The 23,440-nt window shown below is 50.3% G+C and overlaps 1 protein-coding gene across 1 annotated transcript in view; it reads right to left on the minus strand.

The window, feature by feature from the left end:
- Nucleotides 1-11,116: 11,116 nt before the first annotated feature.
- The window catches only part of Matn1 (matrilin 1), a 42,625-nt gene continuing 30,301 nt past the window's right edge, over nt 11,117-23,440 (minus strand). Inside the window, exons 9-11 of the mRNA XM_085839515.1 lie at nt 17,583-17,671; nt 14,233-14,288; nt 11,117-11,232 (exon numbers count right to left, since the gene is read on the minus strand). Of these exons, the coding sequence (XP_085695641.1) occupies nt 11,117-11,232; nt 14,233-14,288; nt 17,583-17,671 (261 nt within the window). The remainder of the gene's footprint in view (nt 11,233-14,232; nt 14,289-17,582; nt 17,672-23,440) is intronic.

Below are 23,440 nucleotides of genomic sequence, written 5' to 3' on the forward strand. Positions count from 1 at the left end.
AGCCTCATGGGAGTCCCAAGGGTCCATTTCCCTGACTGTTAGTGGGATGGGAGAGGTTGATAATGCCTCCCTCACAGCATCACAATAGGGACCAAATGTAATAACAGAGTCTGGCACGAAAGTGCTCAATAAACCATCCAAGTGCCCGGGACCTTGGCCATGGAGGTCCAGAGAGTGCCCAATGAATGGAGAAAGAAAGAGGAAATCAATGATACTTCCACCCAGAGTGATAAATCACATCACTGCTCTGCTTAGAATCCTCCCCAGGCCGGGGACTGGAAGGAAGCCCTTGCTGCAAGTTTATCCCTCTGCTCTTTGGCTGACGGCTCTCCTGGTTCACCTGGAGAGTACACCGGGCCAAGAACTGAGTTTCGCTTGTGATTCCCTCCTATGGACCTATGTAGCAGGGAGCACACGGAAAGCATTACAAAAATGCTGAATGAATGAACGAACAAACGAGTGAGCAGACAGGGTGCTGCAGGCAAGAGAACATGCCTGAAAGAATCCCTGTGTTCTTGATAAACGCTCTACATTGTGGCTGCTAACTGCCCAGAATCTTGACTGAACACAAGGCAGAAGGAAGGAGGCCAAGGGTGGTCTTTGACTTCTCGGCCCCTGATGAGGCTAAACCATCCCCCAGATTGGAGTAGCCAGTGCAGGACTGTTTTAGAGGTGGGCACACTTTGAAATCAGAGAGAAGCCCTGAACTTTGGCATTCTAGCCTGGAGGGCAGTGTGGTCCACGTTGATGCTGCAGCCATCAGACAGGAAGGGGAACATGACGCATGCGCTCAGAGGCAGAGCAGACTAGAAAGCGCTGGCTCCCTGACCTCAGCCAAGATGCTCAATCCATCTCTGTCAGACACCCAGCCTGCCATGTTACTGTGGGGCCAGGGTTGGTGTGTGTGTGGCATTTTCTGTGGCCTGTCTCGGCTCTCAGCTCATGCTGCTGGGAATAGAGAGATCTTCTTGAAAGCTTTTGTGAACCCTGCTTTTCCTCAGGGATTGAATGGCGTTGGAATCTCAGAGCTAGCAAGTTCCCCAGGCTCCTGAATAGGAAGGCTTTAAGAAACAGAGCTCAGAAAGTAATACCAACTTTCAGTGCAGAGTCCATTCACTCACTCACTCACTAGCTCGCTCACTCGCTCGCTCGCTCAGAGAACCAGATAGAACCAGTACAGGCTAAGGATTCATGATGCTTCCAAGCATGTTCAAAGTGCAGGATTAACTTCCTAGGCAAGTAAGATGGAGACAAGAGTCAAATGAATTAATTCATTTTATTGTTTCTATCAATAGTTTGTTCCTTTTTGTCTCCTGCCTAGTATTCCACTACCTAAGTATACCATAGTTCGTTCATCCACTAATCCATGAAACAAACACTTGGGTTGTTTTAGTTTGGACCTGTCATAAATAAAGCATCCATATGTAATTCCATATGTATATCACATATGCCTTTATTGACACTGGCTATTTATAAATACTAGATGATAATGTTGGAGGCTATTATTGAACTTTTTAAGACTCCATAAATTAATTTCCAACATGTATGAGACATCCATCTTATTAATTTTTAATTTTATTCTATTTGTAATTGTGTGTATATGTGTGCTGTGTGTGGGTAGGTGCCCAAAGCAGGTTGCCAGAGCCCCTGAAACTGAATTTCTGGGTGGTTGTGGCTCTAATACACCTGATGTAGGTGCTAAGAACCAAGCTCTTGTCCTTGAAGCAGCAGCAGTGAGGGTGGGAAGCAATTCTGCCTGAGATCACTGGGCTACCTCACCTACAGCTACCAGAAGGTTCTGGAGGTCCAATCAGAGAGTGGCATCGCTGGGGTTAAGGAGGGAAAATGGAGTTTGCAACAAGCAGATGCCAACTCCAGGTCCCAGCCCAGCCTTGGGCTGCCAGCATTCTGCTCTGACAGTGATCCCAGCCAGCGTGCCCCACCCAGACACCTTCCCTCCATCCCCTATCTAACTAAGCTATTTCTTGCTTCAGCCCTGTCCAATTTGCAGAGACATATCTGTCTGTGGCTCTGCAGAGTGCACGCTGACCTAACCCCACTGCTGCTGCTCCCTCAGGGGTCTTTACAAAATGATGCAGCAGAAAATATTGTATTGTAGTGGATCAAAAAAATAAGATATTTTTAAAATATCGTAAGGAGGAGAGAGACAGGGAAAGGGGAAGGCGAGAGTTTGTGAGAGACCACAGAGGACTCCAAAGAGCAGAGTGATGACTTCATTACACTCCAAGATGCTCTCCCTCATCCCAACACAGCATCCCCTAGTGCTCCACGGTGGGTGAGGAGTTGCTGTGCATCCATACTACATACAACACCTTATAGAGTACCAACTGGCCAGAGTGCCCCTGGCTGGTCCGGAAACCAGCGTGCAGCTTCTAACTCTACCCAGACAGTTCAGGCAGCTGAGGGCAAAGCAGTCAGATACTGTGTGACACGTTCTTCCACAGGGGCAAATCTGACCACCAACTCCCTACCCCATACCAACCCATCCCCTCTGTTTTTCAGTCCACAGAACATCTTCTCTCTAGCGCCCTCCACAGACTGCAGAGTCCCTGGTATGCTCATCTCTTGGTACTAACTGCAGAGTCAGTGACTAAGGCAGATAGAGCCATGCCCTGGGGTCTCCAGAGAGATGTATGGGCCACCATCACAGCACTAACTGTAAGAAGAACCAAACAGAGTGCACTGAGGATCACAGGGGCCTGCCCGCTAGGGACATTCTAGCAGATTTAACACAGGAGATTTAACCTTTAACATGAAGGTTGCTGAGAGACAGCTACGCCATGTGGGGGGAACTGTAAGTGCAAAGGCTCAGAGGCCTGAAGTGGGCAAAACAAACATGGCTGGATTATTGTAAATGAGGAAAATGTGATAAAGACCTAGGCTGCACAGGTCCGTGGAGCCAGACTGCAGGGCCTTTAGAGCAGGTGACACTGGAACAGGACCTGAAGGAAGCAGGGGGCAGGGGGCAGGGGGCAGGGGGCAGGAGGAGGCAGGAGGAGGCAGGAGGGGGCAAGAGGGGGCAGGAGGGGGCAGGAGGGGGCAGGAGGAGGCAGGAGGAGGCAGGAGGAGGCAGGAGGGGGCAAGAGGGGGCAGGAGGGGGCAGGAGGGGGCAGGAGGGGGCAGGAGGAGGCAGGAGGGGGCAGGAGGGGGCAAGAGGGGGCAGGAGGGGGCAGGAGGGGGCAGGAGGAGGCAGGAGGAGGCAGGAGAAGGCAGGAGGAGGCAGGAGGCTGGAGGAGGGAGGAGGGAGGAGGCAGCAGGAGGCAGGAGGCAGACTCAGAAAGTGATCTCTGTGGATAAAAGATAAAAGTGAAGCCTGGAGCAGGAACTACGGAGCTGTGGGTGCTGGAAGGAGCCAAGGCTGGGAGGGAGCAAGGAGAGAGTGGGGAGGGCTGGAGACTGCAAACCCCAAGCCACTCTCAGAGTGGACTGCCTCAGAGTGAGGCAGAGCCATTAAGAGAATCTCCAGCAAGACGTATAAGCCATTTACTCTCGAGAGGAGCTTAAGCAAAGGCAAGAGTGTTCAGGCAGCCACAACAACGGCCCAAGCACGGTGAGAGCTAGAAAGAACTAAAAGGAAACAGGGCTGGAGTTACATGAGACCCGGCAGGCAGGGCTTGCAAGCGGCTCACCCCTTTATATGAGGTGTAGCTAGCTTTCAAGCCATCCCATTCAGCATCTTGTAGGAGGTCTCTCTCGAAGCAGGAACAGCCAGAGGGACTTTAAAGAATGAGTGTATCCATGGCAGTACTGTTTGTGGTGGCTAAAAGAAGAAAACCAAAACCATTCAGACTTCGAAAGTTGACTTTATAGTGTCTTGGTTCACTTTCCTAAGAGGAACCAACAAGTGGCTACTTCATAAAGAAAAGAGAAGCAGGGGGTGGGTGGGTAACTGGAAGCCTTAGGAACAGAAGCTGGGGGCTATCATGCTACACTGGAGTCAGAGACTGTTAATCAAATAGAAAGAAGCTCCATCGCTGGACAGACAGGAGTGGCTCTAGGATAACAATACTGTCAAAGTATCAGGTGAGGGCCACAGAGGAACAGCCTGTGTTAGGCCAGGGTAACACATACGTGCCTGGTACATCACAGAACCCTGGAAACTGTGAGTCAGACTCAGGCTCAGGAAGCAGTGGGGTTTGAGGTTTAAGGACCTTGGAGATTATAGCCATAGGCAGCCACCAGCTTAGCCAGGTGTCTTAGACAGGGAGAGAGCTCAGACAGGGCAGGAACCAGGAGGCAGGAACTCAGACAGGTGGACACTCAGACAGGCAGGAACTCAGACAGGTGGACACTCAGACAGGCGGACACTCAGACAGGTGGACACTCAGGCAGGAACTCAGACAGGGTGGACACTCAGACAGGGCAGAAACCAGGAGACGGGAACTCAGACAACAGGAACTCAGACAGGGCCAGAATTCAGACAGGGCAGGAACTCAGACAGGGAGAGAACTCAGACAGAGCAGGAACCAGGAGGCAGGAACTCACACAGCAGGAACTCAGACAGGGCAGGAATTCAGACAGGGCAGGAATTCAGACAGGACCAGAATTCAGACAGGGCAGGAACTCAGACAGGGAACTCAGACAGGACAGGAACCAGGAGGCAGGAACTGAAACAGGGCAAGAACTCAGAAAGGGAGGGAACTCAGACAGGGCAGGAACCTGGAGGCAGGAGCTGATGCAGAGGCCATGAGGAGTGCAGCTTACTGGTTTGCTCCCCATGGCTTGTTCAGCCTGCTTTCTTATAGACTCCAGATCCATCAGCTCAGGGATTGCCCCACCCACAATGGACCAGGTCCTCCAACAAGCTTGCCTGCCTACATCCCGGACTCATGGAAGCATTGTCTTAATTGAGGCTCCCTCCTCTCAGATGACATTAACTTGTGTCAAGTTGACATAAAACTATCCAGCTCACCAGAACATGGCACACACATGCTCCTTAGCCCCAGACTGCCCGGCTATGCATGTCACCTGGCCCTTTCTGCTTTGAGTCATCCTATGTGACACAGGACATGTAGAACTGGCTGTGCCAGCTCACTCACCTTTGCTCTCCCCGATGAACATTTGTCAGAACGTGTTTCCTCAGCTGCCACCAGTCCCGTCGCTGACAGCCCACGTGTACAGATGAACAGGAGAGCGAGGGACTACAGCTTAGCAGTCTGCAGCCATTTCCCCAGTTCTGAAAGGAGAGAGGCACCTTCCTGGAGTCCGTGACTGGCAGGCAGCAATGGCTCACCCAGGCCCTATCTGTCCTGCAGGGAACTCTCTAGAGGGTGAACGAGATTGTAGGGCAAGGAGGAGTGAGGTGAGTCTGAAGGTGGCGATCCCGGAACACCTTCTCCAGCAGGTAGAGGGGAGCTCTGTTTCAGAGCAAGAGGACAAGACAAGCCATCTGAGGCTGAGAGGGGCAACAGTCACCCAGTGTCTTAGTCAGGGTTTCTATTCCTGCACAAACATCATGACCAAGAAGCAAGTTGGGGAGGAAAGGGTTTATTTGGCTTACACTTCCTTGCTGCTGTTCATCACCAAGGAAGTCAGGACTGGAACCCAAGCAGGTCAAGAAGCAGGAGCTGATGCAGAGGCCATGGAGGGATGTTCTTTACTGGCTTGCTTCCCCTGCCTTGTTCAGCCTGCTCTCTTATAGAACCAAGACTACCAGCCCAGGGATGGCACCACCCACAAGGGGCCTTTCCCCCTTGATCACTAATTGAGAAAATGCCTTACAGTTGGATCTCAGGGAGGCATTTCCTCAACTGAAGCTCCTTTCTCTGTGATAACTCCAGCTGTGTCAAGTTGACACAAAACTAGCCAGTACAATTGACCCTTTGTCAACTTGACACACAAACACATCACTAGTAAGCCTCAAGCCTTACATTCTTATTCATCCCCAAGGTCTAAATAACTTTAAACGTCCCACGGTCATTACATATTCTTAAAATTTCAATCCAAAATATCCATCTCTTTTAAAATCCAAAGTCTTTTTACAATTAAAAGTCTCTTAACTGTGGCTCCACTAAATAGTTTCTTCCTTCAAAAGGGAAAATATCAGGACACAGCCACAATCAAAAGCAAAAATCAATCTCTAACCATCCAATGTCTGGGATCCAACTCACGATCTTCTGGGCTCCTCCAAGGGCTTGGGTCACTTCTCCAGCCATGCCCTTTGTAGCACACATGTCGTCTTCTAGGCTCCAGATGCCTGTACTCCACTGCTGCTGCTCTTGGTGGTCATCTCATGGTACTGGCATCTCCAAAACACTGCATGACCCCTTCAGTCCTGGGCTGTCAATTGCAACTGAGGCTGCACCTTCACCAATGGCCTTCTATGGCCTCTCACAGTGCCGTACCTCAGCTGCTCTGTGTGACCCCTTCAAAACCAGTACCACCTGGGTGACCCTTACACATTACAAAGTCCAGCCACAGCACAAGGTACAACCTTGGCTATCTCTAGAACACAGTCTCTGTGCTTTCAGAAAACACTTCCCAGAAGATGTCACCTCAATGATGCTGGTCTCTTCTCAATCACCGCTAATTTCTTAGCTCCAGCTAACCAGCATCAATAGTCCCAGTAATGCAAATTTTTTGCTTTAGTAGTTCTGGTATCTTGTTAATCACAGCTGATTCTTCATCCCCAGCTAACCAGAACCACAGAATCTTCAAAAGCAAAATAACAATGGCCCTGAAAAGAGTCTTTAATTTTCCCTCTGAAATTTCACAAGCCAGGCCTCCATCTTCTGCACTGTTTTCAACATTATCTTCCAAGCTCCTATACAACATCTGACAGAGCTCTTAACACCGAATGGATCTTCTAGCCCAAAGTTCCAAAGTCCTTCCACAGTCCTCCCCAAAACATGGTCAGGTTGTCACAGGAATACCCCACTATGCTGGTACCAATTTGTCTTAGTCAGGGTTTCTATTCCTGCATAAACATCATGACCAAGAAGCAAGTTGGGGAGGAAAGGGTTTATTCAGCTTACAATTCCATACTGCTGTTCATCACCAAGGAAGTCAGGACTGGAACTCAAACAGGTCAGGAAGCAGGAGCTGATGCAGAGGCCATGGAGGGATGTTCTTTACTGGCTTGCTTCTCCTGGCTTGCTCAGCCTGCTCTCTTATAGAACCCAAGACTACCAGCCCAGAGATGGTCCCACCCACAAGGGGCCTTTCCCCCTTGATCACTAATTGAGGAAATGCCTTATAGTTGGATCTCAGGGAGGCATTTCCTCAACTGAAGCTCCTTTCTCTGTGATAACTCCAGCTGCGTCAAGTTGACACAAAACTAGCCAGTACACCCAACTTGGACACACAGATGGAAGGATCACAGGGGAAGATATGGAAGGACATTGCTCCTGTTTGACCTCCAGGGTATAAGGAGGAAGCCGCATCGCGGGCCCCCGATTGGGGAGCACTCCTTCATGTGGAGGAGATGTCTTACTCGGTCTCCCTGGAGCCAGCTAGAGGATGAGGCCGATTTTCCCTGAAAGTGCCATTTGAAGAGGGAAAAGAAATCTGCTGGTGGCAGAAAAACACCACTTTGGAGCAGCTGAAATTGCTGTCTTTACACAGCCAAGTGGCGCTGAGCAATTCCGGGTGTCAGATCATCCAAATGTGTCCATTTGTGCTGTGAGCAATTCGCGTTTGCATAGAGGGTCAGAAAATGCACGGCATCAAGTCTGCAAACCAGGCCCTTCTGATGGCTCCCCAGTTGATAGCAGAAAATCACACTAAGAGAACTCAGCCTGCATTGCACTCTCCCTCTCCCCGCACCCCTCATCCCCCATATGCAGCACTCAGGGCCCAGTTTCTCTGTTCAGAGCCCAGGAGTGCCTCTTCGTCCAGGAGAGACAGCCATCCCTCACCCCTCCTGAAAGTTCAGGGCTCCTCAGATAACCTCCTGATTCTGACCCTGCCCACAAGGCCCAGAACTCCACACATGAACCCCCACCCACCTCTCCTTCTCTGAGTCTCCACTGTACTCCATCTGCACCCAGAGCCCCTCCTGCCTTAAGGTTCCAACACATAGTGTTTCCTATACTTGCATATCCCATCTCTCTGGGAAGCCAGGAGGGCCAGCAGGCAGTGCTGGGCACAGGCCTATGTAGGACCACAGTGACAGTGGAGGCCTCCCATAGCAGGACTAGATGCAGGCTCTAAGTCATGCCAGGTACCCAAGCTCACTTTACAAACACTGTGCGGAGACTTCACACAATTATACAGACATGGTCATCTGTGGGTGTGAATCACTGGAAGTGGGTTTTATGCATTGTGACTATCTTAGTTACTGTTTATTGCTATGAATAGATATCATGACCAAGGCAGCTCTTGTAAAAGAAAGAAAGAAATTGGAGGCTTGCTTACAGTGTGAGAGGGTCAGTTCATGATGATCATAGTGGAGAGCAGACAGGCATGGAACTGGAGCAGTACCTGAGAGCTTGAGATAATGATCTGTGATTTTCAGGCAGGAAGCAGACAGGTGTGGGGAGATCTGGCCTGGCATGAGCTTTGGAAAACTCAAAGCCCACTCCCAGGGACACACCTCCTCCAACAAGGCCACACCTCCTGATCCTTCCCAAACAGTTCCACTAACTGGGTCCAAGCATTCAAACATATGAGCCTTTGAGGGCCTTTCCGTCCAAACCACCACAATATGCAGAGCAACTATTGTCATTAGCATACACTTCTGTTCTGTGTAACTGCATGCTGATTCTCAAAGAAATGCCAGCAGGACACCAACCAGGAACTGTGTATCCCACCACTGAGCATACATAGTGTATCCATTCATGGTCTTGAAAAGAAAAAATCTCCTCACATCACAGGCAAGTTCTAAGGTCCTAGAATACTAGTAGAGACAAAGAACAGGATTGAGAGAGGCCAGTCCAGCCACAAGCTTGGAGCTGGTGACAGTCTTTGAAACCAGGAAACTCTCCCTGGATATCTGCCTGTGCCAGTTCCACCTGCAGAGGGACAGATGAGGCACAGCCCTAGAATCTGACCACCACCTGCCCTTCGTAGATCTGGGGTCAACTGCCCTGAGCCTCAGCTTTCCAGCTGTAAAGCAGAGACAAAAGCAAGCACTTTTCCAGGGTTGTTGGGAGATCATGGGAACACGTGAAGCAAGGACTCCATGAACCAAAGTGCTCTCATGTGTAAACTGACCCTCCCCATGTTGCTCAGGGCTGGGCAGAGTGAAGGCCACGGGTCTGTTTCGCAGACAGTGAGAAACCCCCATGCAACAGGTACCTATACATGACTCCCATGTCGTGGTCCCTAACCTAGAGGAGTTAGCTACACCATAGATACTTCTGGATCGCATGTTTCCTGGTCCCCAGCCCAGCCCTGACACCTCTGAGATGCTGCTGGTGAGTACATTTGCCAGCACTGAGGATCAAGCAGTGGTGGACAGGACTCTCCCTCTCTCCTTCACTAACAGGCCCCTGGCTTGCTCTGCAGCAGCAGACAGCCTATGGGCTCCTGCTCCAGAGAGTGGTTTAGGGGTGGACCCACAGGGCAGTGAGGGGAATCTGCTGCCACCACCCTTGCCTTGCCCTTCTTCCTGATTTCAACGCTCTCATGAGACTGTGTTGTGACAGACATCATGTAACCATGAAGCCAAATGCTAAGAATAAACAAGCAGGGGTGGACGAGAAAGCAGACAGCTTCCCTTGCACTGCCAAATGTCTGACCAAGCTGAAGCAGGGGTCAGCAGGAAAGACAGCAAATATTTAAACCTTTCTTTGAGCCCAGAGGGAACATCAAAGATCCAACATAAATACTTCATAAGAGAGAAAACAAATTTCCACAAATCTTTTATTGATGAAATTCAAATATAACAATCAGGTCCAATTTCTTTACAGCACAGACACACTGATGAGGGTAAACACACTCTTTCACCCACTCGCGATTCAAAGCGGGGTTTCCCCTGCCATCAAATCCACAACAGACCTTTGTCTGTAAAGCCATCCTTAGCTGGGGGCTCTGCAGAAGGTGGCTTATACTACCTCTCTTCACGCATCTGGTTCTGTGAGCCTTTCAGACCTGAATCGCCTGAGCCACTGTTGGCTGCTTTCCTGCCTTGTGCTTCCCAAACTCTCCAAATAACGGAAGCTGTGTGCACAGCTTCCATCTCTGCCAAAGTGTGAGTGGCACGTCCCCCACCCCCAAGAAAAGGAGGTCCCCACATCACCATTCGAGGTGAGGAGTTGTATCTTTGATGTCTGTTAGGCCAGAGCTTTGTAGGGATTATGCACATCCTGATCCACAGTGGTCCATGGTGAACCACAGGGCCAATAATGTCACTAGTAACATTAATGTAACAGCCAAGCTAAGCCACCAGTGCCTTAATATGCCTGTTAAAGAGACTATGTCATACTAGAAACCAGACAGACACCAAATCCATCTTTGGGGCTCTAACATGAGATTTAGGTTTAAATAGAGAACCTGACTTAGTTAAGGTTCTATTGCTATAAAGAGACACCAGGCCCAAGGCAACTCCTATAAAAGAAAACATTTCACTAAGGCTGGTTTACAGTTTCAGAGGTTCAGACCATAATAATCATCATGGTGGGAGGCATGGCAGCATGCAGGCAGACAGGGTGCCTGCCAGAGGTACTGAGAGTTTTATATCTTGATCCTGAGGCAGCAGGAGACTCTCTCCCACCCTAAACGGAGCCTGAACATAGATCTCAAAGTCCATCTCCACAGTGACACAGTTACTCCAGCAAGGCCACACTTCTTCCAACAAGGCCACACCTCTTCCAACAAGGCCACACCTCTTCCAACAAAGCCACACCTCCTCCAACAAGGCCACACCTCTAGTAGTGCCAAACATTCAAACACATGAATCTGTGAGGTCCATTCCTATTCAAACCATCACAGGGTGGCATGACTAAGCAGTCCAGGTCATAGGGAATGCATGAATAAGCAGTCCAGGTCAAAGCATGGCCCAGCCCACCACCATTCAATCACTGCCTCAGCTTCAGTCTGTCTTGCATGATGCTATGACAACCCCATGCACAGGGCAACACCAGGTTTCCTCCTTGTTCTTCATCCACCACGAGATTCTTGGGCAGATTTCGATTCCCAGAGGCCCTCTGTTTCATCAAATGGTCTCTAGAATATCTTCACTCCCACCCCGATGGTTACAGTAATGTGGGTGATTTCTCCGTTGAGGGATGTGTTGGGACCAGCGCAGGTAGGGTAGTAGCAGAGCGAAAACTGCAAGATGGAAGAGGTGTGGGTGGAGAGCCTGAGCATGAGGACACACCACCTTGGCCTCAGTGGGCACAGGGCACGGGCACTTTCTGTCCCTCCTGCTGACAGACTTGGACCTCACCATCAGACGCACTGTCCTCCCCTCCTCCTAGTCTCCATTCTGACAGCCAGCATCTCCTCCCCTCCCTCGACACTAAACTACAAGGCTCGAGTGCTGTCATTTTCCTCTGAAAAAGTAAAAAACAAACAAAATAATAAAAAAAAAAACTGTCGTGAGAAACTGCATGGCAATCATTATACCCGAGTGGTTCTTTGCTGCAGCATTTTGTAAGCAAAGGAGGACAGGGGCTCTGGGAGAGGGTGGCAGGGACAAGGGTGAGGGTGTTCAGCATCTCCAGTTTCACAGGGAGCAGGGATTAAAGAATCGGTGCGTGGAAATTTTGTCATCAAAGCAAGAGCTATGTCTCCCTGAGCACTTTATTTTGACAGTTGGTTTAAGAGGTCTGGTGAAACCATTTCCCAGCAGCTGAGACAAGAGGTAGCAGGCACTCTCCTGTTGGAAAAGCTCGTTGGCCATTTGAGGCTCTGTGCTCACCCATCTCCCTCTTCCCTGTTCCCTCTCCTTCCAGGTGCTCCCACCCTCCCTCCGACCTCTGCCTCTCCCTTTCAGGTGTCTTGGGGACCTCTCTGGCCACTGTTTCGTGCTGGAGAAGGGGGATAACTATGAAGAACAGGGAGTCTGGTGGAGCTCTTAGCAGGTAAGGCATGTCTAAGACAAACACAGGAAAAGCTTTTCTGGGAGGGTGAGAACCGCTGAGCAGTGAGGTGTGGCAGCTTTTGAAAACTATGGGGAAGAGCCTTCCTGGCCTGGCCTACTGGGGAACAGCCAGAGCGCGTGCTCCAAGAGGGATGACGTCACTCTCAGCCTGCATACAGGACCGCAGGGGAGGTTCTACTCAGTTCAACATTCCAGAAGGCTTCCTAGAGGAGGTGCAGCTAGAGGTTAGCAATCCCAACAGACAATCCGGTCAAGTCTCAAGACACAGAGGGGTAGAGTGGAGGAAGACCGGTCCTTACAGCTGGAGTATGAGGCATGATTTAGTGACAAGTGGCCTGGAGAAATAGTCACTTGAAACTACAGAGAACATAAAGACAAAAATGGTCAGACTGGAATGACAACTGGAGACTCCCCCACAGAGGCCTGAAACGTCAGGCTGAAGGACTCTGACTTGTATCAAATGGGCAAGGCCACGTCTGAAGTGATTTTAGAAGAATGGGAGGTATCAAGCCTGAGGCTTTATTCACTGCTCACAGAGGACACACCAGGACCCAGCCCAGAAGTTCACAGACACTAGTCATTCTTCTCTCTGCATCCCAGTGGACAGAAAGGAAAACTGAGGCTGAGAGAGATTCAGTAAAGCCAGGCACTCATGAGAGATGTGGCCTCAAAGCCTGTGTTCCAAAGTGATGCCATGTGAGAAGGAGAGAGAGGAGCCCAGAGGCTCCGGGGCCCCAGGAGACTGTCCAGATGTCTACAGGAGCATGAGCAAGATGCAGACCAGGGGTTTTCAGCAGACCTCCTGAATCCTGAGCTAGCTGACAGCGGGCAAATTTGGGAAGAGGCTGAGACAGTTTCTGGGAAGCAGAATGGTCCTTTAGTGGGTTGGATATCGCAGGTCTGCCTCAGCTTCTGCCACTCCTGGCCTCTCAGGAAGAGTCAGGATGAGTAACTGTTGTTATGGAGACCCACAGGAGACTGATGGAAGCCTGGTCCTCAGCAAACCTGACTAGCTGCTAGACTGACAGACCTACCATGTGGGACACAGCCAGATCAGGAGGCCAAGGAGAACCAGAGCAGCAGAGTACCATGTAGGGGCTGGGGCTGGCCAGGACAGCCCATCAGAAGAATGGACCACTTGAAGTCAGGAAGGCTTGAGTTTGAACTCTGGGTATATACAGTCTCTGGTCCTGTGGTTTGAGGCTCAATGTGACTATCCATATCGTTGTCTGGTCAACAGGCTCATCGAACATAGTTCTCCTCCAAGTCGTGATACAGGGTCCCCCCACCCAGCGGCTCTGGACAAAAGTGCTTAGCAAGCCAGGCCCTTTCTAATCCCCTCTGGACCCATCCCCATATTCCAGGATGTGAGTGAATGCTAAACGATCAGCAACTGCAGGAGCACCCCCACTACCCCATCACCCCATCCCAGTGCTAATCTCTACCCTAGAACACAGAGACCCTCACCTGGCCCTGGGAAACTGCATCCCACTAAGAGTCCTTACCTTTGGGCGACCACAAGTCCAGGGTCCCAGCCATCCCACCTCCAATAAGCCTGGTGGCCTCTGACCATTTAACACACTTCTTACACGCTGCCTACCGTCCTTCCAGCCTGATCCCCTCTGCTAGCTCTGTGAAATGGCCATTTTGCCTCCACTCAACAACTATCATGAGACCCAGAGGGGTGAAAAAAATAAACAGCCCGGGAGGTGGCATGGTCACCTTGATGGTCCTCTCTGCTACCCAGCCTCTTCTTCCCCATCAAGGCCCTCTGGACTTTTCCAGGCAACCTCCCACTGACTGCCATCACCTCCCCCACCGAATGTGCATGTCATGACAAAGCACCCAAAAAAAAAAAAAAAAAGAATTCATGCACAGATCTCTAGGGCCTCTCTCACTCTGACTTTCATGAACTCCCTAGTTCTCCCAGGATAGAATGCTCAGCCCACGGGAGACAGAAACACACAGGGTCTCACCTATGTCTCCTCCACTCCCCACGTCTCCTCTAAAGCCATGACTCCCACTCCATCCTTCCACCTTGCTCTTTTGACCAGAGTCCAAGCTTAATGTGAGAATTCACAATGTTCCCTATGGTTCTGATTCTCTGACACCATGATGCTAAGAGTATGTCTACCCCAAGACATCAACATTGCAGGACGTACTTACTGTCCTGCATCTGGAACACACACACACACACACCATAATCCATAGAGACCTCTTCTCACCCTTCCCAGAGCTGGGGTTGCTCCCTTGCAGTTCCCACTCCCGAGTCCCGAAGGCACTGCGCACAGATCATAGGGAACAAAAGCTGATGGGGACTCGTGTGTATCTCAGTGACTGGATGCTAGGGAGCCACTTAAATCCCAGAGAATCTGGAAAAAGAGGAGAAAGCCAAAAGCAGAGGGAGCAAAGAGGGAAGAGAGATGTATTGGGGAGATTACTCTGTCACTCAGACGTGAAAGAAATCTGTGCAATTATTTTGTATCGCGTTTCATTGGAATGTGCACCTCGTCCTTGGCTGCCTGCAAGCCTCGGATTACCCAGACAGAAAGCACAATGAAAGACATGCAGCAACAAATACAGACACGAGTGTTCCTGAAACTGAGATTATTTACAGAGGAATGAAAATCAAGCCTGAGACAGAGAAGCCACTTGGCACTGAGACTCTCCAAGCTGGATGAGAGCTAAGTTCCCCGGGCCGTCATCCTGGATCCACCACCAGCGCGTGTGTGGCAGGCTGCCTCCCCGGCTGAGCTTCATGTGCTCCGTAAGACTCGTGGGGCTCTCGGTAGTAGCATGGCTGACCCTTGGACTGGAAAGTCCCTAGCAAGGGTGCCATCCTGGGCACTGGAGCATGCTCAGAATCCTCTGACTTCTGCCCAGCCAGGTGGGTCCCACCAGCACTGTGCCAGGTATGACAATGTAAAATTGTCCCTAGAGAACAAATCTACCACGAGAAGAGAGGGGAATTAGATGTCCTCGGAGCTCAAATGGGAGACGACAGAGACAGAAAGAGGAACAGGGATCCAGCTCAGTCAAGGGGAGACATTTGCCGTGGGCTTATAATCCCTACCCACCTCATGCATGAGTTCAGACCAAAGGGTCTCAAATGAGTTAGAGCAGCCATTTTTGGGGAGGGGCAGGGGCACATAAACTGATTTTTAGCATTTCTCCTTCCTTCCAGAACTTTCTCTTTGCTCTGTCATCCTAGTCTATGATCTATTCCCTATTCCATGAACCCCAGCACCAACCCCTTAACAAGCAAACCTACCCACTACAGCATGGTTGGTGGAGGAGTAGGAAGGAATGGCTTCCATCTTCAAAGAGAAGAGATTTGGGGAGTCCAGCTTTTACCCATGGACTCTGCACAACCAGAGACCCCAGTGAGGGAAACCCTGGGCAGAAAACCTGTAGATGGTGAGGTGGGTTGGCACGGGGTACCTGGATGACCCCAGTGAGGCCAGCAGGTGGAGGATACACAGGTGTGGTGGCAGATGGCCCCAGTGGAGATCAGAAGACACAAATGTCCCCAGAGAGGAATGGATGCCATTTTTTAAAAACAATAAAACACATCCAAACTGAAATTCTCTAGCCTGCTGTTAGTTCATGCGAGACTGTCGTCTCATTAAAGAGCGCACAGAAAAATATTTCTATCTGGAAATCAATGGAGGCTCATTGATTACTAGCAGAAAACATCACCAGCTGAATATTCAAGGACAGGCCAACGGCACTGAGCAAATTGGCAGAAAAACCTTCGTCCTGCCTTCACCTGTCTGCTCAGGCTCTCAAAGGAGAACACCACGGCCTGAGTGACCTGCTGAACAGTTCACTTCCTCCCTGTTCTCAAGATTAGATGACCAAGATCAGGGTGTCCGAGGGGCTGGGTTCTGAAGACAGCTCTTTTATCTTGTCATTTCTCCTCAGGAAATCTTGTGCCTGGATTCGTAATCAAACCCTGGTTGGCCTCTGCTCAGAGACAGCCCAGAATCCTCTATGCTATCTCTGGGCCTGAATTGGTCAGCCCCTCTCCATCCCAAATATCGTCTTTTAGCTCCATATACGATGCACACCTGTGAGGAGTTCCCTAGACTTCCAGATTCCATCATCTGTCTGGCTTTCATCCTTCCTCCTCATCTCTCAAGTCAGAGCGCCAGGTCATCCATCATTGTGCTGACATTTAATGATAGTATGGGGCCAGGGCATTGGTCCGGTCATAGCCTGGACTCTGGGATCAGAAACCTGGGTCCATCTCCTGGGTTTATGGATAAACGTACAACTCCCATGTATGAGATGGGATGCTGAGGCTACCAACAGCATCGTCTTGGTACAGTGCTTGCCCAGCATGCACAAGTTCAATCCCTAGCACTGCATAAAAATTGACTATGGCCATACATCCCTGTAACTCCAGTATTAGGGAGGTAGAAGCAAGACGATCAGAAGTTGAAGGTTATCTTCAGCTAGTGAGTTCAGGCCAGGCTGAGCTACATGAGAACCTGTCTTTTATGACCTTGTGGTGGTTTACATGAAAATGGCCCCCATAGAATCAAGCTTTTGAATACTTAGTTCACTGGAGAGTGGCAATATTTGAAAAGATTAGAAGGATTAGGAGGCATGGCCTTGCCAAAGAAAGTAAGGCTTTGAAGTTTCAAAATCCACACCAAGCCTGGTCTCTCTCTCTCTCTCTCTCTCTCTCTCTCTCTCTCTCTCTCTCTCTGCCTACAGATCAAACTGTAGCTCTCAGCTACTGCCTCAGCACCCACCTGCATATTACCATGCTTCCCACCATGATGATAATGGAGTAAATCTTGAAAACTGTAAGCAACCACCCCCACCTCCAGTTACATGCCTTCTTCTCTCAGAAGAACTGCCTCAGTCATGGTGTCTCTTCACAGCAATAGAACAGTGACTAACACTGCCCTCCTTAGAAACTGTTAAGTGCTGTAATAACAATTAACTACATTTACTAAGCACACCCTGAGTACCAGAGACTCCACACAGCATCTCCTTCAACTGTGGTCCTGATGCAAACATTTAGGCCACAGCATCTCCCAACATACGGCTCTAAGTAGCAAGTTGATACGGTGATGTTACTGAACCTGAGGGAACACAGCTTCCCAGCAGCGAGACGAGCCAAAGAAATTGTGCATGATGCTGGGACATGGGTGGGGGGGGGCGTGGCCTCTGCTTTACAGATAAGGACACCAAGGCTCATAAGGGAGTTCGAGGGACAGAGCTAAGTCAGAGTCTAGAGCTAGGGATGTAACTCCTTATCCCAGGCACAGGTTTGGGGTTGCTTTGTGCCCCAACATACACACGGGATAAATGTGGTTTCTGAGGTTTCTGTCTCTTGCTCCTATGCACATGGCCAGGCCCTAACACACTCCTTTGCAAAGTATGCAGCCCATCCTGCTCCCCACTGGGCAGAAAAAGCTGACAGGCTACTGAGAGAACAGTTGCAGGGCAGGGGCCAGGAAGCCCTGCAGGGAGGCACCTAGTTTGGGGAGGGTCCAGCACTTGCAAGGATTTCAGTCCCCTCCCCCAAAACCCAAGAGCAGACAAGAGGGGAGACACTTACGGCTCTTCATCTTCAGCATCCTCTTCATCTTCAGCATCCTCTTCATCTTCAGCATCCTCTTCATCTTCAGCATAGGCAGAACCTTGTACCTGCATCAGTTGCACAGGTTAGCTCTTCCCAGGCTCTGGGAGGAACCCACCAAGATGGATGCCTCTTAGCCTGATTGCTGCTCCTTCCAGGGTCAAAAGTCACTCCAAGCCTCCTGCAGAGCCACGCCCAGGCTGTAGACATGTCTTAGCTGCGAAACCAGCTCCCTCCCTCAAATCACTGGGAAAACCAGGTGTTGAATCCTTTCTAGGTCCAGAATTCATAAACCAAGGTTGCTTACAGGCTTATGCTGGGCTGGCCAGGACCCCAAGGAAGATGCCATCCTGGAGTCCTCTCTATTGCTCCAAACCGTGTCCAGGGCCAGGGGACCAGCAAGGGCCAGGAGGCTCAGTTCAGAGAGCTAACATCAGGAGAGTGATGTCATGAACGGGTCAAGCAGCTACTATCCCTGATACCTTGGCCCTCCTCAGCCACCCATGGTAGACACTCACCAGCCAGGCCCAGGAAAAGAGGACTTGGGTTGCAGAGAGGTTTCCTGGAGAAACCTCAGGACACATTTGCCCGATACAGGATCCAGAGACACTCAGGGTTGCCATTGCTCAATAACTGGCCTCTAAGTTCATGGCTTTGGGGAGTTGAGAGCTTAGGCAAAGTCCTCAAGCCAGGCAGACAGGAAGTAGAGCACGTGCCCAGGGATTCCTGCCTACCTCACTGAGGGGTGCGGATTCAGCTCAGGCAGAGGAGACCCTGTTCCACCCTCCTCCACAGAGACCCTTGCCTACCATGTCACCCTGGGCCTTTACAAGAGCAGCAGATGCTTTCCTGATACACCAGATTTCTCTTCTCTCCCATATCTATCTCTTTCCTGTACAGAGCTCCCCTTACCGTCCACTCTACAGTGGGACTGTCACGGTAGAAGGCTGTGACCAGGTTTCCCCAGCCGGATGCTTGACCACTCACAGATAATGTATATTTGTGAATGAATGCCTGAGCCAATGGATGAATGTGTGAGCCGGTGAGTGAGTGGATGGAGGAACTGTGAGTAAGCCAATGAATGGATGAGTAAGTAAAGAAACGTATAAATGGGTGAATGAGCCAATGAAGGATGGAATGAGCAACTGAGTGAGTGAGCCGATGAATGAAGAAAATACACCAATGAATGAATAGACCAATCAGTGAATGTACAAATGATCCAATGAGTGAATGGATGGATGAATGAATGAATGAGTGTGAGAATGAATGAATGAGTGCAAGAACCTAACAACGAATGAATGAGTGTGTGATCAAGCCAGTGAGAGAGTTACCCAGTAAATGCAGAGGTCTTTTGTCCCTGAGGCAGCTCATCTCTCCTGTGAATGAGCTTGGCTCCAAACCACCAGCCTTATCATACCAATTGTCCTGGTTTCATTCCTATTACTGTGATAAAACACACTGACAAGAAGCAACTTGGGGAAGAGTGGCTTTATTTTAGCTGACAATTTTAGATTATGGTCCATCACTTGGAGGAAGTCACGGTGGCAGGAGCTTGAAGCCGTTGCTCAGATCACACGCACAGTCAAGAGCGGAGAGAAATGACAACATCCATCCTTGCTTGCCTGGTTGATGTCTAGATTTCTGCACTCTCACATGGTTCAGGACCCCTGCCTAGAGGATGGCACTGCCCACGGAGAACTGGGTCTGCCCACATTAATCAGCTGAAAACAACCGCCAACAGACAGACATGCTCATAGACCAGTCCAGTACAGACCACCCTCACTGGGATTCTTCCTAGATGATTCTAGCTGCATCAGGACGACAGTTCCAGCTAACCGGCACACCATAGCAGCCCTTCACAGGCACAGTAGTGCGACACACAGTTCCCTCCTCCTGTCCTCAACTGCTCTGCACAACTCGACAAAGTCGGTGATGCTATCACTGTCTGAGGGGGATGGGGACACAGGCATAGGAGAACAGCACTTTACCCGGTGTGGCAAATCCAAATCTCATTTCAAGGCCACATCGGCTGCTGGCCCATCTCCCTCCCCATTGCAAGCTCGCTCGCTCTCGGGTTACATTCTCTTCTCCAGGCCAAAGCCATCCCTCTGAGCATCTGTCTCTGGTGGATTTTATTAATATAAATGTGCTATTTAGCTAGAGGATGTGGAGGTCCTAATGAGACCCAAGGGATGGTGTATGCCTGTCCCGAGAGGGACCGGGCTCGCAGGGCTTTGCATAGGAATCAGATGTGTGAAAGGAGGAGTCTTCCCCGCTAGTGCCTTGTCATGCCTTCCCAAACAGGGAAGTCACCAGCACGGTGTTAACCCCTCACAAAACTGGAAAGGACCTGGATTTGGGCAAAAGGGTCAAAAGCTAGGCTCACTCTGAGGAGTGCTCTCAGCAACAGCTGACCATGCAGAGGCAGCAGGAACCGAGAATCCCAAACTCTGCTTCTCCCCTCCTCACTGGCTCTGCCTGCAGGCTGGAAGCCCTTGGCATGGCCATTGCTGTGGGTCACATTGTCAGCTGCCAGAGAGGCCCTGGCTTTGGCCCTTCCATCTCACTGGCTCAGCGGTCCTCAGGGAACCATGACTGTTCTAGCTGTGGCCATGGATAGGAGATCCAGTGTGAACAGAGGAGACATGGTAGAACCTGAAGAGAGGTGAGAACCCTGGAGAGCTAGCATCCCCTCTGCCCCCCCATGTGTGTGGACAGGGAGGGGACACACGCCAGGAAGACTGAGGACAGATGGACATCCACATTCTGCAGACACAGAACACAAGGCACCTGGAGCAGACAACTCGCCTGAGGTCACCCTGTGAGAATCAGAGCTGAGAGCCAAGGCCAGTCTGTCATGATGTCCATACCCTAGGCCCCTGCAGCACTGCTGAGCCAGAGGCCAGACCCCTGGAGTTCAGAGGGGCTGCAGAAGAAACCCCAATCCTGACCCCTTGGGAAGAAAAGCACTGCCTCTCCCAGAGGCCTAGCTGAGTAAGTCTATGCAGGTAGTCTCCGTGCCTCACAACCCAAGCAGGTGCCAGTAAATTAGTCCTAGCAATGGAGCCGTTCGCTGGAGGAATTGGGGAAGCTATAAACAGTTGCTGGAGTACCTAGTCACATGCAGTGACGTGCCAGGCCTCCCAATGCTGTCCATCTCCTCCTACAGCCCCCCCCCACAGGGAGTTGCAGGACCACTGCGTCGGTAAGGTTGAGCGGGTGACCAGGCAGGATGCTGGGATGCTGTGGAAACCACTATAGAGGACCCTCAGTGCATGGATAGGAAATGAAGGTGAGAGAGGAAAATGCCCCACAGGCAGGAAAGAGAGGGAAGCCTAGAACCTGGGTGGGTGGGGAGCAACCAGCAGACTCTTGGCACAACTAGTTAAGCACGGGCCAAGGCCATCCTCCAGGAAGGACACAGCTCTGAGTGCAAAGGGCACAGGTGACATGGGCTGCAACTTCAGACAAGCATCCATTCATTCACTCACTTCTTTTTTTTTTTTTTTTTGGTTTTTTCGAGACAGGGTTTCTCTGTATAGCCCTGGCTGTCCTGGAACTCACTTTGTAGCCCAGGCTGGCCTCGAACTCAGAAATCTGCCTGCCTCTGCCTCCCGAGTGCTGGGATTAAAGGCGTGCGCCACCACGCCCGGCTTTCACTCACTTCTTTATTCAACACACATTTGCGGGGTGCCTACTGTATTCCAGGGGCCAGTCTAGGCTCTGGATGGAGAGTACAGAGCAAAGGAAAGTCCCTGCCCCCATAAAGAGGAGATTTCTAAGATGTGGGAACAGAGACAAGTCTGTCAAGAGATCCCAGAGACCTAGAGCCAGATGGAAGAGACGTCATGTTCACTTTCTACCGCTCCCTGGTACCTCACAAAGACGAAGGGCCCCATAGGTGTGTGCAGCATCAGGGCTTGCCTCTGTACTCTCCCGGTTGTTATGAGGAGAAACGGCCATTGCCCGTGCCTGTGGGCCCTATCACAAAGACAGGATAGCCACAACCTTCAGGTAGAGCAGAAATGCACTGCTACAGATGGGCACTGGGTACAAACGGACGAAGGAGAACAGGGTCTCAAGCAGTGGCACTGTGGAACCAGCCTTGGGATCTCACAGACTTGGGTTCAAATCCAGGCACCCCCCTGCTTCCTGTCTGTGCAACCTTAGGCAAGGCATTTACCTCTCTGAGCCTCTGCTTGTCTTCAGCAAGGAGATTTGAATGGATGGGCTTAAAGCTCTGGCTTTCCTTGACTTTTGAGCAGCAGGGAGTCGGAAATTGAAGCTAATACAACCCAGCTTAGCACACAAGAGAGACACAGGCCTCCAGAGACACTGCCTAGGCAGATAGGAGGGAAGGAGAAAGCAGAGAGACAGCATAGAAAGAAAAGAGCCCAGAGTCTAAAATCCCAGCCACTGACTCTACACAGGATGTGTCCCATCAGAAGGCATGGGACAGCTCCTCTGAGAGGGCTGGAAGCTCCCATGAAGCAGACAGACAGAACAATGGTCTTCGGGTTGAAATTAAATCAGCTCAGCCCTCTAACAAATGAGAAGGAAGTGCCTTCTAGGCTCTGTTTGTAAGAGCAGCTCTCAGCCCCAGGGGTCCATGCTTAACATTTGGCCCCATTTCCTTCCATTTTTTTCTATCAGCTCTTGCGGCACAGTCATTATTGATCTGTATGTATAATTTAGCATCCCAGGGGTCTTTTATAAACTTCATATTATAGCATTAAGCATTTCCCATCTAGGGTAACTGTAAACAATGTTTTCACTGCCGGCAGAATATGCTGGATGGTCCACCAATTAAATTGTTCTCTCTCTCTCTCTCTCTCTCTCTCTCTCTCTCTCTCTCTCTCTCTCTCTCTCTCTCTTTATTTTCTTTATTTTTATCTTGTGCGTGGGTTATTCTAAGAGCATAATATAGTGGTAAAAATATTTGTCTGTAAAAGTTTTGAAAAGAAGCATGTGGGACCTTTTAATGAGTCTATGCCTCATTTAAACAATATAAAATATAGATGTGAAATCAGTCCATCAAACAGGTCGCATTTGATGAAGACAAAAACATGGTTGATAGCATTGTCTCCTGTCTGCCTGCCCATGTGCTCTGGCTGTCTCACACCTGTTTTTCCCCTCAGGGACATCCTGGCTCCATGGATTCCCCGTTCTGGGGTCCCTGTAGGTACACAGACACAGGACCTGATCCTCTCTATCCATCGGCATAGGCAGGTCCAATCTGGTTGGGCACACACCTGTTCCTGCTCTGTCTCTACCAGACACAGGAAGACCTGCTGGGAAGAAGGTGGAAAGACGGACATGTGGTCAGCTATCTCTTCTTGCTTCCTCTTAGCCATACCAGGAACCCAAAGCCCAGGGCACCTAAGCAAGCTATCAAGCTCAACATCATATTCTTAGTCTCCATAATCCCTAGCACAAAAGGAGAGATGGAAACAGACAAGAGAAGATCAATGGACCTTCAATACCTAATGAAGAGATCCAGTGTCCTGCCAGACAAAGGACCCTCAACACACCTAACCAGACTACCTCAGGCAGGCAGCAGGCCTTGGACTCCTGGGTGGTGAGCTACAGCCTAGCTCTAACAATCTCTTGCAAAAAGTCAAGTCTGTGCTGGATGCTGATGCCTCTGACCATGGAGGTCTTTATCATAAGCTCTTCAATTGTGAGAGGATGAGACCTTTAGAAAAAGTAGTTAAGGCTTTCGTCAGCCTTCACAGGCCCTGCCCACTCATCCCCTGACCCTGGTTCAGACCAATTACATCACTGAATGCACTGATTCGAGGGAACTGTAGCAGGAAACTGTAAAAAACACAATCACT

Source organism: Mus caroli, unplaced genomic scaffold (genome assembly GCF_978045245.1).
Source record: "Mus caroli unplaced genomic scaffold, Mus_caroli_1 scaffold_6, whole genome shotgun sequence".
NCBI lineage: Eukaryota > Metazoa > Chordata > Mammalia > Rodentia > Muridae > Mus > Mus caroli.